We start from the raw sequence: 17,154 nt of genomic DNA, 5'->3' as shown, positions 1-17,154 counted from the left end.
GATGATTCTATCATTTTTGATATTGCACCCAAGTACCACATTTTGGACTCTCTTGTTGACTGTGAGAACTACTCCATTTCTTCTAGGGGATTCCTGCCCACAGTAGTATGGTGGGCAGATATAATGGTCATCTGAATTAAACTCGCCTGAATTAAATTCACCTTCCGGTGAATTTTAGTTCACTGATTCCTAAAATGTCGATGTTCACTCTTGCCATCTCCTGTTTGACCACTTCCAATTTACCTTGATTCATGGGCCTAACATTCCAGGTTCCTATGCAATATTGTTCTTTACAGCATCGGACTTTACTTCCGTCACCAGTCATATCCACAACTGGGCATTGTTTTCGCTTTGGCTCCATCTCTTCTTTCTTTCTGGAGTTATTTCTCCATTCTTCTCCAGTAGCATATTGGGCACCTGTCAACCTGGGGAGTTCATCTTTCAGTGTCATTATCTTTTTGCCTTTTCACTAGGGACTCAATAATTTATAAATACAAATAATGTTTATAATCTTTGCTTTTCTTCTGTGTTATAGTCTCTCTTAATTCCTTTTATTTTCTTTTACTTTGTTTAGTTAAATATTTCTGTCCTTTATCGTATTTTCCAAAGTAGTTACTCATTCTGTGTGTCTTCCAGTTTCACCTTCTTTCTGCTGATGATTGTATTTTTTCTTCTGCTTCTTTCATTAATTTCATCTCTGTGTGTGTCATTTTCTGTCTTCTTATCTTTTCCTTGAGTTCTTGCATTTCTGCCTTTCAGAGAGATGATTGCTTTGTTATGCTTTTTAAATCCATAGCAAACTGTTCGTACAGTTTTCATCATCTTTGGGACATTTTTCTGAGGTTTTTTTTTTTTTTTACATTTATAAAGTATATTATGCTTTGCTTTCTTTTAATCTTTGGTGTCTTTATGGATTGTATGCTTTTTCCTCATCATTGAATATGTTGGGTATTCCTGAACCAGTTATTTTTTTTTTTTGTGGGAACAACTTATTTATTCAGAATGTAATACTGTCTACTTCCTTTTGGAAGACGTGGAAAAGATCAAATGGGATCAAGTGTACGGATAATACTAAAGATTCAAATACTTAGGCAGAAATTCCCTCTTAACCCTTCCAGAGGTGTAAAAAAATAAAGTGTCAAAACTTATGAGTGACAGAAATCCAAAAGAAAAAAATCTGTTCTGAAAAGGAAGACATCCAGCTTGCAGAAATGATGGTTCAGCGGACGGCAAGACGTTCCTGGTCTTCCTCTAGATCCGGGCAGATCGTTAACTTTCCCAAGTTACAACTGAGTTGCTCTTTCCAGGCTTTTCAAAGCATCTTTAAGTTTTCCTACTAAGTCCTGTAATTGTTCCATGCTGCAACTAAAACTAATCTCTGGGTGGGATCGGGAGTCAGTGTTCTCTACATTTAAGGTCACCAAGTATGCAGGTCTGTACATCTTATCAAGTTGATTGGTCTTTATCTGATATTCCAAACGCCAAGAAGCATCAGTTATATGAGGGAGAGATCTGCCTATACTTCCCAGTAGGATTTCTAGGGAATTCCTATTATTCTGATATTCTGTCCAAAACAATTCTATTCTCTCGCTGTCAAATTTACAGTCTTCTAGATAAGTGCTTAGAGTTGATTTGTCAGCTCTTTGCTTTCCAGCCTCCAGTATGTAAGTTACAGCTGCTGCATGACAATGTTTTAAAACCACTGGGTCAATATGTTTCAAGTCTGGGTGATCTAACATGGCCTCGTCCGCCTGGTCGTCCAGCAGACTCTGGAAAGCCGCCCGGAGGAGAAGCGTGAAGGTGTTGGAGTCGAAGGAGCCGGGATCGGCCAGCATCTGGAAGCCTTTCTGCACATACTCCGAGAGCTCCATTGTACCAGTTATTTTTAAGACATTTCTGTGGAGGAGGAGGGGATGTAGTGGTATTCCAGGGTAGCTGTTTTTCTATAAATAGGCTCTCTTTTTAGCTATCATAAAGATAAACTGTCTATTTTATTTTCTGTATAACTTAGACTGCTTTAACTTGGCCTATAGTGAGATGAGCTCCTAGATCAATTTAACCTTGTATTTAAACAGTTTTGGATGAGACTTGATTGTTTCATGTCCAGAAATCTAGGAAAGTCCTGGGCTTTAATCTGCATTGTTTCCCATTCCTCATTTGTTCCTCTGTCTCCTCCGAATTCTTTACCTTAACAAACCTTTAGGATCAGACAGATTAAAGAAATTCAGTTCTGCAGTTGCCACATAAAACATGATTTTGCACTAGGATGCCCAGGCCCAGATTTTGCACTAGGATGCACTAGGATGCCAGTTGTGGGGCTGTTGGGAAAATGTTTTCTTCTTTTCCTTAGAGGAAGTAGATATTGGTAAGGGGTGAAGTAGGGAGTTCCCTCTTAGCAGACACTGTGTGACATCTTTCTGTTAACTGAGTAGTTCCAAACAGTAGGTGCCTTCTGAAATATAAATTTGTTGTTGTTGACTGATAGTAATTTTAATTGTTTTATTGCTCTTTTCTGTTCATCTTCTTATCTGTAAGTCAGTTAATGCCTTTCTGGATAAACATGTGTTGTCAATATTTTATATGTATTGAATTCCAAGGGTGGGGCATGGGAGAGACATTATAAGATTTGATATTACCGGGGAAGGCTAGCTATTGCCTGCCAGTAGGTTTCCCTTGGTGGTATATTCCTTGGTGAAGTTGCCACTATCTTCCTAGATCCTGCACTTAGTTTTGCAGACTCCGATTTTTTTTTTCCCCTGTACCAAAACTGGGTGGATCTTTTAGAAATGGGCTTGTATTAAACAGATTCACTAGAGATTTGTTTATAAATAAGAATGCTACTACTAAATATGGGCTTCCCTGATAGATCAGATGGTATAGAATCTGCCTCCATTACAGGATACCTGGGTTCAATCCCTGGGTCAGGAATATCCCCTGGAGAAGGGAATGGCTACCCACTCCAGTATTCTTGCAGAGAATTCCGTGAATAGAGAAGCCTGGCAGGCTACAGTCCATGGGACTGCAAAGAGTCGGACACGAGTGAGTGCCTAACCATTTCTTCACTTCACTACTAAATATATCGTGAGAAACAAATCAAATGAACCAGAAGCCTTATATGAGTACATCAATACATTCCTGAAAGGCATTCTACCTAAGAAAGTAAATTATACTGTAAATATGGCTTGCTGATCATGGAATCTGAACTATTAGTTATGATTCAGAATGTTTAAAGGCACCAGGCTATGAAACCTAATGAATCTACCTCCACAGTAGATACATACACACCTATTATTGCATGTCTTAAAAGAGTCTATTTGTATACTCCCTGTATACTCCCTGAATAACTGCAGCCTAAGTTTGATTTAATAACTCATTTTCTCCACTTTGTTTCAGACTGACTTTTCCTTCACATGTTGTTGCTGCTCTTGTTGTTGTTGTTTTGTTGGCTTGCAAGATCTTAGTTCTCTGAGGAGAGATCAGACACGGGTAATTTCACTTAATTGCGTGCTAAGTCACTTCAGTGGTGTCCAGCTTTTTGCAACCCTATGGACTGTAGCTCACCAGGCTCCCCTGTCCATGGGATTCTCCAGGCAAGAATACTGGAGTGGGTTGCCATGCCCTTCTCCAGGGGATCTTTCTGACTCAGAGATTGAACCCTCATCTTTTAATGTCTCCTGAATTGGCAGGGGGGTTCTTTACCACTAGAACTGAATATTAATGTAAAAATAACTATTTTAAGTTTTCTGTTAAGCATTTGTACTGTGTTAGATATTTTTGTGTAAATTAGACCTTTTTACTTTTGAGTTACTTCCTTGGGATTATATTCCTCAAAGTAGAATTCCCAGGTTTAAAAGAAGCAGCAATTACATAGTCATTACATTTTTGTTACTGGTTTTATTAACTTTAGTAATGTACCTATTTTTCCTCAGGCACTATAAAGATTATATTTTAACACTTAATTTTAGCTGACTTGATTGATTTTATTATCTTAGTTATTTTAATTTGGTTTTTATTTGTCATTACTATTTTTTCTATACTTTGTTCATTTGTGCTTTTTTCTTCTCATTTTGAAATGTTTTATTTTTCATTTCCTCATCTACCTAGACAATATTAAAGAAAATCTTTTAAAGTTTTTGTGTGATTGAACTTTTTATATTTTGTTATTAAAGCATGTGTCTTTCTTGGTTCATAAATAATTTTTGCAACATATTGTACCTTTGAAAGCTTTCCCTATATCATAGATACTATATAGGTTGAAAAAAATGAGAGAGCAAGGGATAATGTAATTAAGATAAATTGACAGGAAAATGGAGGAAAGAACTATTTTGCAATTTCAGTTAAGTGTCTCCATATGTTTGCTAAATATGCTTTATTTAGTAAATATGTTTTATACATTTACAACTTACTCTTTACCTACTTAATATGTGGTATTCCAAGATTTGGATCTTATATATAAAATAGATAACTAATAATAATGTGCTGTATAGCACAAGGAACTCTACTCAATACTCTATAATGGCCTATATGGGAAAAGAATCTTAAAGAAGTAGATATGTATATAGGTGTATATATATATATAATTGATTCACGTTGCTGTGTGCCTGACACTGACACAGCATTGTAAATCAACTGTACTTCAGTAAAAAATAAAAATTTGGGTCTTGAGGTGTCTAAATATGTTTCTGCATTTTCTTGTTTATATTTCTTTCATTTTTTTTCCCTCTGACTTTTTACATGTAAATTGGGTTATTCATTGTAAGTTTTTATTGATAACTTTCCTTTTAGTGTATAATAGCAACCTGTTTAGTTCTAATACTTTATTGCTATGAAACTTAATGTGTTGAATTACTTCATAGTTATCCTCACTTTTCTGTTGTTTGTTCATAGATAATTTTTTAGCTGTGGAATATTTTAATTTGTAACTTGCAGGTTGTAGACTGAGTTTAAAATTTTTAAAAATTTAGTCAATAGCCATTTTTAATAGGGTAGTTCAACCTGTTTACATTTGTTAAAATTAGTATGCCTATTCTCTCTGTATTATTGGGTATATCTAACTTTATTGTTGCAGATTTTTGGTTTTGTTTTTTGATTTTTATTGGAATATAGTTGATTCACAATATTGAGGGTTTTGTTTTTAAACAAGAATGGGAATTGTAAATGCTTTTAGAGCAATTATTGAAGAAAGAGTTTTTAGTAGTTTAATCTTTAATATGATAAAATAAATTTTTGGATGTTGCATTATCTCTGCATTCCTGGGATAAATCCAGTTTAATCATAAAAATAACTTTGCTAGAGTTAGTTTGCTAATATTTTGGGTTTTCTGCACTAATATTCATATATGAGATTGGCCTATAGATTTTGTTATGTGGTATTCTTACTTGGTTTTACTACTGAGGTTCTGTGAAGTTTTATAAATCAATCAGAAAGATTTATCTTACTTATCTCAAAACATATTGTAAATTAACATCATAGTGTTCTAATTAGAATTTGAAGATTTGGGGGAGTTCCCTGGTTGCCTAGGGATTAGGATTCCAGGCTGTCACTGCTGTGGCCTGAGTTCAACCCCTGGTGGGCGAACTGAGATCCCACAAGCCATGCAGTTCAGTCAAAAAAAAACAAAACTTGCAGATTTTCAGTAATCTTTATTTTCTTTTCTAGAATATTCCAGACAGAGTCTCATATGAAAATAGTGAAAAAGTCAGAAATTTCAGGTAAATTTGTTCTGCAACCCCTACTAAGTCTGTTTTCTATATGATTATGCTGTGGTTATGTAACCAGATAACTGGTATAACTTAATATCTATCTTATTGCTTAAAAAGTGTTAACTTGAGCTGTGAGGGGCCGAATGTAAGGTGCGGCATTAGTATTTTTTTATTGTTGTTAATGTCCTTACGTAATTTTTCTAATACTTCATTACTGTATTTTTGAAAAACTTTAATAACCTTTTCTCTCTTTATAGAAACAGAAGCAGGAGAAAATATCCTATTTATACAGTAAGTAAGAAAAGTGTGATGCAAATTATACTTTAAATGTTGTTTATTCCTATTATTTAAAAGTGTTTTTAAAGTTAATATTCTTTTTGTTTTTTATTTTAATTCCCTTTTGTGTAATACTTAGGATTAATTCTCAAAACATGTTATTAACATAATAATTTAATATACTGCTATGGCTGTTCAGTATAGCTTATCCTCTTATGAGGGATGAAACATTCTGCTTTCATATGTAAATCCTTAAAATACATCCGCTAGTGGAAAACAATAAATACCAGGTCTTCAGATTTTTTTCATTAAATGTTTTTCTTATTATAATATTATTTCAAAAATTAAATAGCCATAGAACTTGAATAGATGGAAAGATGTTTATCTTCCTCATTAGAGAACTATAACTTAGGCTATATTGAGATATAATGTTTACCTAATCAATTAAGAATCTAGGTAAAAAGTCACTCATTGCTAGTAGGTAAATATTATAGAGGGCTTCCCAGGTGGCACTACTGGTAAAGAATCTGCTTGCCAGTGCAGGAGACACAAAAGACTTGAGTTTGATCCCTGGGTCGGGAAGATCCTCTGGAGGATGAAATGCTACCCCACTTCAGTATTCTCACCTGTAGAATCCCTGTTAGATTACAGTCCATGGAGTCACAAAGAGTCAGACATGACTAAGCATCTGAGCATATACTATAGAAGACAATTGGCAGTGTTATTCCAAATTTTAACTTCACATGCTCTTTGGCACAGAGATTTCATGTAAGATGCAAAAGATTCTAAACGTCTATCACTAAGAGGTTGGTTAAATAAATACCAGTTTTTCCATGTAATTGACTAGAGTTGAGCTGGAAGGAAAAGATTCTCTGTATATACTTATACAGAAAAATCTCTAGGCCATATTACTCAGGCTTCTCACAGATAAACACTATTGATAATTTTGGATGTCCTTGCAGAAATTATATATATATATATCTAACTACATGTTAATCTTTAGCTTTTTTTAAAAAAAAAAAAGACAAAAATGGGATCACTTAATGTCTTATAGCACTTTCCATGTTGTTACATATAGATCTACCTCAGTCTTTTATAATATGCTGTATGTCAGCACCAGTGTTTAGTCAGCTCCCCATTGATGGACATTTGGGTTGTTTCGTTTTACTTACTTTTTTTTCCTAGAAAATGAGCTGCTTTAAAGGTCATTCTTTTCCCCAAAACGGGAATTCCCTGATGTTCAGTGGTTAGGACTCCATGCTTCCACTGCAGGGGGCATGAGTTCAATCCTTGGTTGAGGAGCTAAGATCCTGCAAGCCACGAGGCACAGCCAAAAAAATTAAGAAAAAAAAAAAAAAGGAAAGAAAAAGCAAGCGCATATGTTAAGCATATTTTTATGGTGTTCTTGATATTTAAATTTCTGAAAAAATTTAATGGTAAGTTCTTTAATTGCCTTGTAATTTTTTCTGCCAGATTAGCTGTGCTCAGTTGCTAAGTCATGTCCAATTCTTTGCGTCCCTGTGGACTGTAGCGTGCCAGGCTTCTCTGTCCATAAGAGTTTTGAGGCAAGAATAATGAAGTGGGTTGCCATTTCCTTCTTCAGGGGATCTTCCTGACCCAGGGATCAAACCCACATCTCCAGGGGCATCTCCTGCATTGGCAGGCGTATTCTTTACCACTGATCTACCTGGGAAGCCCACTTATTAGAAGAGTCTTTTTTAAAAGATGTCTTTGAAGTTTTCTGCCAGTCATCCTATGAAAACATTTCACCTTCCCTTCTCTTTCAACTGTTGGAATTCTTGGTAATTGTCTGGAGTATAGATTTTTTAATTACTTATTAATTTTTAGGAAGAAGAATCCAGAAGATAACTACTGTGAGATAACTGGTGAGTATGACCAGAATACTTTTCTTCTTATCATGTGTTTTTCTCTTCGTCTAGATTCCTTAAAAAGTAATATTTAAGAGTACCATGAACAAAAAATGTAGAGGAAGTATTCATCTTTACACAAGCTCTTTAATTTAAAATTTAACAAACTTACTAATATTTCTCTCAAACCTGCTATTCCTCATTTCTATGTTGAACTCCCACTCAGTCACTCACTCAAGTCAGGAATTGAGTCGTTTTTTAACTTTTCCTTCTTTCCATATATCCTTTTGGACCTATCCTCTTTCAGTTCTGTCTTTGAAGTATCTTGCCTATCTGTTACTTATTCTCTGTACCTTCTGCCAGTATTTGAATTCAAATCCTCACTTGAATTCTTTCTTGGACTATTGTATTTAGTTTCTTATCCTTCTAATTCGTTCTGTGTATTTTGAAATCTTATTGTATTACTGCCCATCCTAAAATTGTTCAAAAGACACTATTTTGCTTGCAGGATAAAACCCATACTCCTTAGCATAAACTTAGAAAGCCTTTTATAATTTCACTTGTCTTTTTCTCCAACTTTATCTCCAGCCCTTTACAGGCATATTTTGCTCTGGCCCATAAATAACTACTTGCATTTTCCCATGTGGTCTTTTTTCTGACTGTGTCCATTTATAAATGCTATTTCCTTTACCTAAAGAGGTCTTCCTAATCCAATTTGTCTAACAGTCTTCTCATCTTTCACTTAACTTAGCTTTTCCCTTAGCTTAACTTAAGTGCCATTCAAAGTAGCCAGTCCACAAACTGTTACAGTCCATGATAAGAAAGGAACTTGCAGTATGGTAGTAAGCTACTGTTTAGTTAGTGACTTTTTTTCTTAGTAAAGCTTTACTGATGAAAGGAATTTTACAGTGGCTGCAAGCTCCTTATATTAAATTAATTGATATTAAGCAGTTCACAGACTGACACCATACATTAAGTGGTACTGGCTTAAATTGAGCCTTCTCTATCAAAACCAAGCAGTTAGTTACTCTGATGTGTGCTCTCAAAATACCCTTTTTATTTTTCAGTCTACTGTAGAATTTATCATATTGTATTTTAGGTATTTCTTTTTGGCTCTTTTATTAATCTAGAAATTCTTTGAGTCCAGAAACTTTGTCTTGTTTTTTTGTGCTTTGGCATATAGTTGAGTTTGAGGCACATATATGTTCTGAATCAATATTTGTTAAATAAATGACAAGAATGCAAGCTTGATATGTAAATAAGGTTTTAATAAAAAGCACATAATTACTTCATTTTATTCAGTCAGTGTTGCCATAAACTATTGAAAATTCTCTATAGATTTGTCTTCAACGTAAGTATTGTTAGATATATTTCTTATTTTATTATAGCATCTTCAATCACTTCCTTGTTTCCAGTTTGTCCCGCAAAACTTTATATTTCAGTTCTAAAGAGTCTTGAATCTAATCTCTTGTTTCTGTTCCTACTGTCTGTTGCCCCAGCACAAGTTCAACTCTCTACAGTGTTACATCTGAACTATTAGAGTAGCTTCCTCGTTGGTTCATCTTCTCTTGAATCTATTTTCTTCCCTTGAATTATTTTTATAAATGTACATCTCATCTGGGAACATCTAGATTCCTTAGCATAAAATAAGAGATGCTCAAAAAAAAAAAAAATAAGAGGTGCTCAAAATCTTACCCTAACAGGGACTTCCGTGGTGCTCCAGGGGCTAAGACTCCATGTTCCCAATGCAGGAGGCCCAGGTTTGATCGCTAGTCAGGAAATCAGGTCCCGCATGCTGCAACAAAGATCATGTGTGCCATAACTAAGACCCAGTGGAGCCAAATAAATACATTTTTTTAAATAAAAATCTTACCCTAACATTTCAGTCTTAGCAGTTGGTACTCTTTAGTGTGTAACTTCTACTATCTAGGAAATAAAAATGGAGACATGAAGGAGGAAAAAAATTAATCCATACTTTCCATCTTTAGAATCCCACCTTTAAAAATTTCTACCATGTTCTAAAAATATTTCAGTATGCAGAGAATACAGTAATCACTGGTCTGTCTGTTTCTAAAGTGGGACAATTTAAAAGTATCAGTAAAATTTAATACCTAAGTCTTTAGGAAGGACTTAGTAACTGAAAAAACTTTAGTAAATACTTGTAACTGAAAACCTCCTACAAATAGAAAAATTAGGCTCTTGGTGATAAATACTTTTGTCATGACTATAGTTTTTCTTTTTACTCAATAGGAATGAACACATTGCTTTGTGCTCCCATTCAGACCCAGATGCCCCAGAGAGAGGTATGAGTTCATTCAAATGCCTTCATATTTTAATTTTGTTTGATAGTTGAAACTTTTAAAACACAAAAAATTTAATGTTTAATGACATGATTTAGAAATTACTTACCAGAATAGACCAACATAGACTGGAAAAGCTACTTACCTTTCCAGTTAACTTGCTGTTCAGTTGCTAAGTCGCGTCCAACACTTTGCACCCCCATGAACTGCAGCACACCAGGCTTCCCTGTCCTTCACTATCTCCCAGTTAACTAAGTAGAGTTAAATCACTTCCAGTTTAAATAATACAGAAATATGTTAATTATATCAGGAATTCTCAAACTTTATGAGGCATATGGATAATCTCAGAATTTGGTTAAAATATAGATTCTTATCCCCTAGGTCTGGGATAGGTCCTGAACTTCTATACTTCTCTCCCGGGTGATAGTAATGCACTGGTCCACAGACCATATTTTGAGTAGCAAAGTTAGACCATGTCTTTACAAGTAAAACCACTGCATTCAAAGAGAACTCAACCCCCAAGAACTTAGAGTGTACTATAATTTAGCCATCATGCACTTACTCCTTCTAAGTTTTTTTTTCACTTAGAATGAGAATGACCTATCTAATATAATTTTCACTTCAGTTACATTTGGTATTGTCAGTCTTTTCATTTTTTAATCATTCTAGATGGTGTATAATTAACCTTATAATTAATGGTTAATTATAATTAACCTTCAAAAACTGCAAGTATTCATAGACTTTAGAAAAAAAATTTTAATAATAAATTACATGCTACTCACCACACCATTGATTCACACAAACCAATGTATCATGAAACCATCATTTAGGATTGCTTATATAATCTTTCTGTATAGTACATGTTATAAAATACCCTTTCAGAAGTTTGCACTTTATCTGATCTCTTATATTTTGCTTTTGCTATAGATTTCAATTACAGAATACAGCCATGAAAGGAAACATGCAAATGACCAAACAGTCATCTTTTCAGATGAAAACCAGATGGACCTGACAGCAAGTCACACTGTGATGATTTCCAAAGGCCATTTAGATTGTACCAAAAGTGAAAAGTCCACCAAGATAGATACTACATCATTTCTGGCTAACTTAAAGCTCCACACTGAAGATTCAAGAATGAAGAAAGAATTACATTTTTCCGTAGATCAAAACACTTCTTCAGAAAAGAAGATAAATTTCAATGACTTCATAAAAAGATTGAAAATAGGAAAATCAAATGCTTCTCCTTTTACAGGACCTGATAAAGAAAATTCTGAGATGCCTATTCATTCCAAAGAAGCAAATAAGACTACTTCTGTCCATCAAATGCGTGTATCTCTTGGTGTAGATGAAAATACCAGTAATATGACTAGACTCCTTAGAGAACAAGATGATGGAATGAATTTTACCCAGTGTCATACAACCAATATTCAGACTTTTGTTCCCACATCCAATGAGGCCAGCTTAAGGGAATTTAAAGGTGATGATATTACAGTTTATGGCAATGACTTCATGGACTTGACAATTAGCCACACTGTACAGAAGTTACCTTCAGCAAATAATCTGTCTGAAATAGAAAATCAAACTCAGGATGTCATGATGGATGTTTCAACATGTTATGAAACTAAAGCACTAGAACAGAAGACAGTCTTTAAGGATAAACCGAATGACGCTTTCCAAGACCTTTCCTTAAATCCTGAAGGTAACATACATATGATCAGAAGTCATATTACAGGGACAGAAATTCAAACAGTCACACAGGCTACCAACCAGGATATCAGACCATTGGCCTTGATCCCAGAATCTAAATGTTCTGGTCCAACTATTCAAGATGATAAGACATTTTTCTATTCTAGTTGTAATGATGCCATGGAACTGACCAAGTGTCACTCAAGTATGAGAGAGGAGAAGAGTTTGGTAAAGCATGACAGTAATTATTCTAAAATGTATCCCAATCCAGATGGCAATTCTCTTCTCAGAGAAAAAACTGTTTATTCAGGAGAAGATAGCATGGACATTACCAAGAGTCACACAGTTAAAATAGATAATCAAATTTTTAAACAAGTTCAGACAAATGTACAGAAAGCAACTGCACCAGTATCTGAAAAAGAAATGATGATCCAAAATCACATAATTGTGTCAGAGAATTGGGACATAAATGTAAATTGTCGTTCCGTTCCTCTTCTATCTAAGGAAAGATTACAGCAGAGCCCGGAAAATCCTTTATTTATTTCATTGACTGACAAAAGGACTGAAATCTTCATAGATGAAAATATGGATTTGACTAAAAGTCACACAGTTAATTTAGGAAGTCAGTTTCCTCTTGCATCTTGCAATCTAACATCTGAGAATACCAGTAAATCTCACTGTCACAGCAAAAGCCTTTCAAATGAATGGGAAAAAATGACCAAAGATCATATTGACCTATCCCAACAACAAAACATAATATCTAAGAACATCCCAGCTAATACCTGGGACAAAGAAAAAAGTCAAGTTTTGAAGATTTCACCCTATCTTGATAAAGATTCTCCTCAGTCACCTGATATTAACCAGGACATAGCAACAAAACATAATATAGTATACTTTTGTGAAGATCTTCACAAACAGGTTCCACTGGGAAATAACAGAAATACAATTTCATGTGAGCAAGCTTTGTTTCCTACTACAAAGCCATTATTTTCATCAAGAGGACAGCCTGCCATCAGAAATCATAATGTTGTTAACAGTCAAACAGTAAAATCTGTACTAGGCCAGAATTCTAAACTGCCTGAGCCACTAAGGAAAAGTTTAGGTAATCCCATTCCTGACTGTTCTGACAAGACAGTTATTTGTTCAGAGGAGGAAGAAAATATGGATCTAACCAAGAGTCACACTGTTATTACTGGATTTGGTCCTTCTGAAGTACTAGAACTAAGTAAGACTAATTTAGAAAACACTAACAGCCAGTTATCAACAGTAAACAGACAGAAAGCTCTAAAAGTTGAAAAATGTAATGGAAGTCCTATAGAAAAAATGGGAGTGTTTATTTCTAATGGTATCATGGATGTGTTGGAGGACAAAAATGTGCAGAAATCCGGAATTCTGAATGAAAAACAAGATGTCAAAATTTGTGGAAGAAAAAGTCTTGGCAGACTAAAAGTTGATAAGACTGTTGTATTTTCAGAGGGAAATGAGAATGATATGGATATCACCAAGAGTTGTACAGTGGAAATAAGTCATAGACCTTTACTAGATGAACATGATTCTCATTTGGTGCCTTTGGCAGGAAATTCTAACACTGTTTTGTATGCATGTGGGCAAGATGACATGGAGGTCACCAGAAGTCACACAACTGCTATAGAATGTAAAACTGTCTCACCAGATAAAACAACTACTAGGCCTGTGGACAAAACTGTAATGTTTGTAGATGATCATGATGAACTAGAAATGACAAAGTCCCATACTGTTTTCATTGACTGCCAAGCAAAGGAGAGAGCTGTGCTTCCAGACAGACCGAACTTTGAACTATCCAAAAGAAAAAGCCTAGAAAAATCAAAAGTGACCCCTACTTCTACTGAGGAGAGTGTTTTTTCCCCGCAAAATGTCGAAAGGGATCATTCAGTCGCAAAAGTCAGCCAGCTAACACTACCAGGGAAATGGTCTAATCATGGTCCTTTAGAAAAAGCTGAAGCATTTATAGCTGATGATAACATGGAAGTGTCTAAATCAACCATTTGGAAAAATGACAGAAATGTACAAAAGCCTGTATTTCTGAATGAACCTCTATCATGCAAAAATCAGAGAAGGAAAAGCCTTAGACGCAAAAATGACACGACCATTGCATTTTCAAAGAATGATAAAAATGATATGGATGTCATCCAGTGTTGTACAGTGGAAATAAATAACAAAAGTGTCCTGGAAGATAAAGAGGACTCCCATTTCGTGCCTTTGGAAGGACCTTCTAATACTGTTTTGTATACATGTGGACAGGATGACATGGAGATCACCAGAAGTCATACAACTGCCTTAGAATATAAACCTCTCTCACCAGATAAAATAACCACTAGGACTATAGACAAAACTGTTATGTTTGTAGATAATCACAGTGATCTGGAAGTTACCAAGTCCCACACTGTTTTCATTGATTGTCAAGCCACGGAGAAAATACTTCAAGAGTGCTCTGCATTTGGAATAGCAAAAGAAAAAACCTTGGGTGTTTCTTTTCCACAGGATGGTAATTCTATTCAAGAAGTCACTAAAAAACAAGCACTGGCTGTAGAAAACAAAATCATTCTTCACAGTGAGCAAAAGCATAATGTGATACCCTTTGTTCCTACTAATGCATTGTCTGGCAGTCAAGGTGAGACAGATGTTAAATTCCATAGCACTTCTGTGGATGAAGAAGTCATGAAAGTTGTAGGCCAGGCCTATACATTTGAAAAAGCCAAAATTGAAAGCTGTCAGTTAAATAGTACAGATAGAAGAAATGTGGATTTTACAAGCAGACCTGCAACTGCTGTTTGTGGATCTGGTGATAATTATTCCTGTTTACCTAATGTTACTTCGTTTTTTGGTAATTTGGAGAAGAATGTCATGTCCTTATGTGATAAAGATGAAGATTTAAAAGCCAGTCATTGCCCAGTGCAAAATGATCTTCCTTATGCAAACAGTTCAGCCAGTGATGATGATTTGAAATCTGAGGGACTGCCTCTTTCTGCTCCTTGCTTGTTAGAGAAGGAGAAAGTTGTTCAAACCAATACCCAAGGACAGTTACATTGTGTCCCCAAAATGCTGAAAGATCAAGATCTGATTAAGAAGCCCCCAAATCTAATATCAAATGAAACTTTAGTATATGGTGAAGATTTGGGGAAGATGACTAAACTTAACTTAAAGCCAGTGTCTTTTAAACTTCCAAGGGATCAAGCGGAGCCCTCTGTTGATAAGGCAGAACACAATTTAAAGAAGACTTTTGTTGATGATGTTTGTGTTGCTTCTCAGCATCATCTATTAACCCAACTACCTCCATTACCTCAACAAGGACAGAATATTGTCAATAAAGATGAAGCAATATTGTCTAAAGCTGGAAATAATTTAAATATTGTTGGAGGAAATTCCTCTGAACCCACATGTGAAAACGATTCCACAATGCTCTATAATGGGAAACAGTTTACTGCAGCCTGTAAAAAAGAACCAAAGAAAAATATTCAAACAGCTGAATGTAATACAGCTACAGATTTCCACAGTAACTCAGCCTTGACTAAGCAAGTTATTCAGACTCTTATCAATCCTCGAGAAGCATCAGATCCTGTAATTGCATCCAGTGTTGCAACTTGTAGTGTCAAACCAAATCTGAATAACTTAAATGGAAAAACTGAAGACTTTTTAGATTTCCAACCAGTTTGTTTACCACCTTCTCCAGAACAGTTACTTAAATTGGTAAATAAGGCACACAGTGATATGAGTGTAGTGCAAGCTATAGAAATACATAATGTTAACATAGTGTCTAGCAATGTTAAAGATGATAGAGATGAAGAAAATAAAGTTCCACATAATGGAGCTGAAACCACCTCTGTACCATTAATGACAACTGTAAAAGATAAAATGAGGAGATGTTCTTTGGGAATATTTTTGCCCAGACTGCCAAACAAAAGAAATTGTAGTGTCACTGGTATTGATGATCTGAAGCAGGTTCCAGCAGACACAACTGATTTAAATCACTTAGAAACTCAGCCGGTTTCCAGTAAGGATTCAGGCATTGGGATTGTTACAACTAAACTGAACTTAAGTCCATCTCAATATATAAATGAGGAAAATCTCCCTATATGTCCTGGTGAGATTAATTCCTCAGACTCTATCAGCATAGATACTGAGGAAAAGGCTTTGACTGAGACATACCAAAAAGAGACTTCACCCTCTGAAAATAAAATGGAAGAAACCTGCAATAGCCAAAAAAGAACCTGGGTACAAGAAGGTGATGATGATATTCAGAATGAGAAAAAAATCAGAAAGAATGAAATTGGGTTTAGTGATACTGCCCAATATCAGGAGGTAAGCCCTGTCTTGAACTAAGAAATGTTCTTGATTGTCTTTTTTTAAATTATGAGTATTCTTGAATTTTAATTTTAGTGTTAGGTAAGCAGGAATTGATTATTTCCAGTTATAGGCCTGGAGAAATATTCCTGTATAAAATCTTAAAGAAATTAATTGACTAGCAGGTAGACTTAAACATAATGACAAACGGTCACAAAAAATGAAATGGGAAGTAGAAAAAATTAATATTGATTGTGTAATTATACATATTCTGTCACTTCTAGGGACTTACCTGGCAGTCCAGTGGTTAAGACTTCACCTTCCAATGCAAAGGATGCAGGTTCAATCCCTGGCCTGGGAGCTGGGATCCCATATACCTTGCGACCAGAAAACCAAAACATAAAACAGAAACAATATTCTAACAAATTCAATAAAGACTTTAAAAATGGTCCACATCAAAAAAAATTTTTTTTTAATAAATAAATATTCTGTCACTTCTAGTGATTTGTCATTGTGACTTTGCATATGAAAATCTCTAGGCAGGGTACATGGAGTTTGATAAGTCATCTTTAATGTTAAAATGTTTGGAGGGTAAAAAGATTTATTATGCAGATTGCATAAAGAAAAGATGGACTGAATTTTCTTGACTAATGAAAATAAGTAGAAGCTGAGAGTCCATTTCTTTCGAGGATGGGAGAATGCCTAGATCAAACCCAGTACCTCAAGGTGAAGTAAGATTTTGTGTTTATTTAAAAACACTGATTTGGATAACTTGGGGAGAATACAGGCTTCCCTGGTAGCTCAGCTGGTAAAGAATCCTGCTTGCAATGCAGCAGACCCCTATTTGATTCCTGAGTCAGGGATATTCCCTGGAGGAGGGATAGGCTACCCACTCCAGTTTTCATGGGCTTGTAATTTAAACTGAGTGGAGAAATAAAGATTAGAAAGTATCATAAATTCATAGAAACAAAGTTTAAATTCTGTTAAGAAGTTTGTAAGTAA

At 35.0% G+C, this 17,154-nt stretch overlaps 2 protein-coding genes across 2 annotated transcripts in view; one reads left to right on the top strand and one right to left on the bottom strand.

Moving 5' to 3' along the window:
* Positions 1–17,154, top strand: part of KNL1 (kinetochore scaffold 1) — a 70,944-nt gene that overhangs the window by 22,256 nt on the left and 31,534 nt on the right. The window contains 5 exon segments of the mRNA XM_061157571.1: positions 5,659–5,711; positions 5,960–5,993; positions 7,827–7,864; positions 10,097–10,149; positions 11,074–16,170. Of these exon segments, the coding sequence (XP_061013554.1) occupies positions 5,659–5,711; positions 5,960–5,993; positions 7,827–7,864; positions 10,097–10,149; positions 11,074–16,170 (5,275 nt within the window).
* On the bottom strand, positions 950–2,281 carry LOC133066456 (COMM domain-containing protein 3-like). Its single transcript, XM_061157570.1, has one exon. It carries the CDS (start codon positions 1,869–1,871, stop codon positions 1,284–1,286), a length of 588 nt encoding a protein of 195 aa, XP_061013553.1. The 5' UTR covers positions 1,872–2,281; the 3' UTR covers positions 950–1,283.

The sequence above is a fragment of the Dama dama genome, chromosome 12 (genome assembly GCF_033118175.1).
Source record: "Dama dama isolate Ldn47 chromosome 12, ASM3311817v1, whole genome shotgun sequence".
NCBI lineage: Eukaryota > Metazoa > Chordata > Mammalia > Artiodactyla > Cervidae > Dama > Dama dama.
This window is presented reverse-complemented; position numbering and strand designations above follow the sequence as displayed.

Excerpts from the sequence above, each read along its gene's own strand:
- LOC133066456 (XM_061157570.1), bottom strand. The coding sequence starts at position 1,871 with ATGGAGCTCTCGGAGTATGTGCAGAAAGGCTTCCAGATGCTGGCCGAT.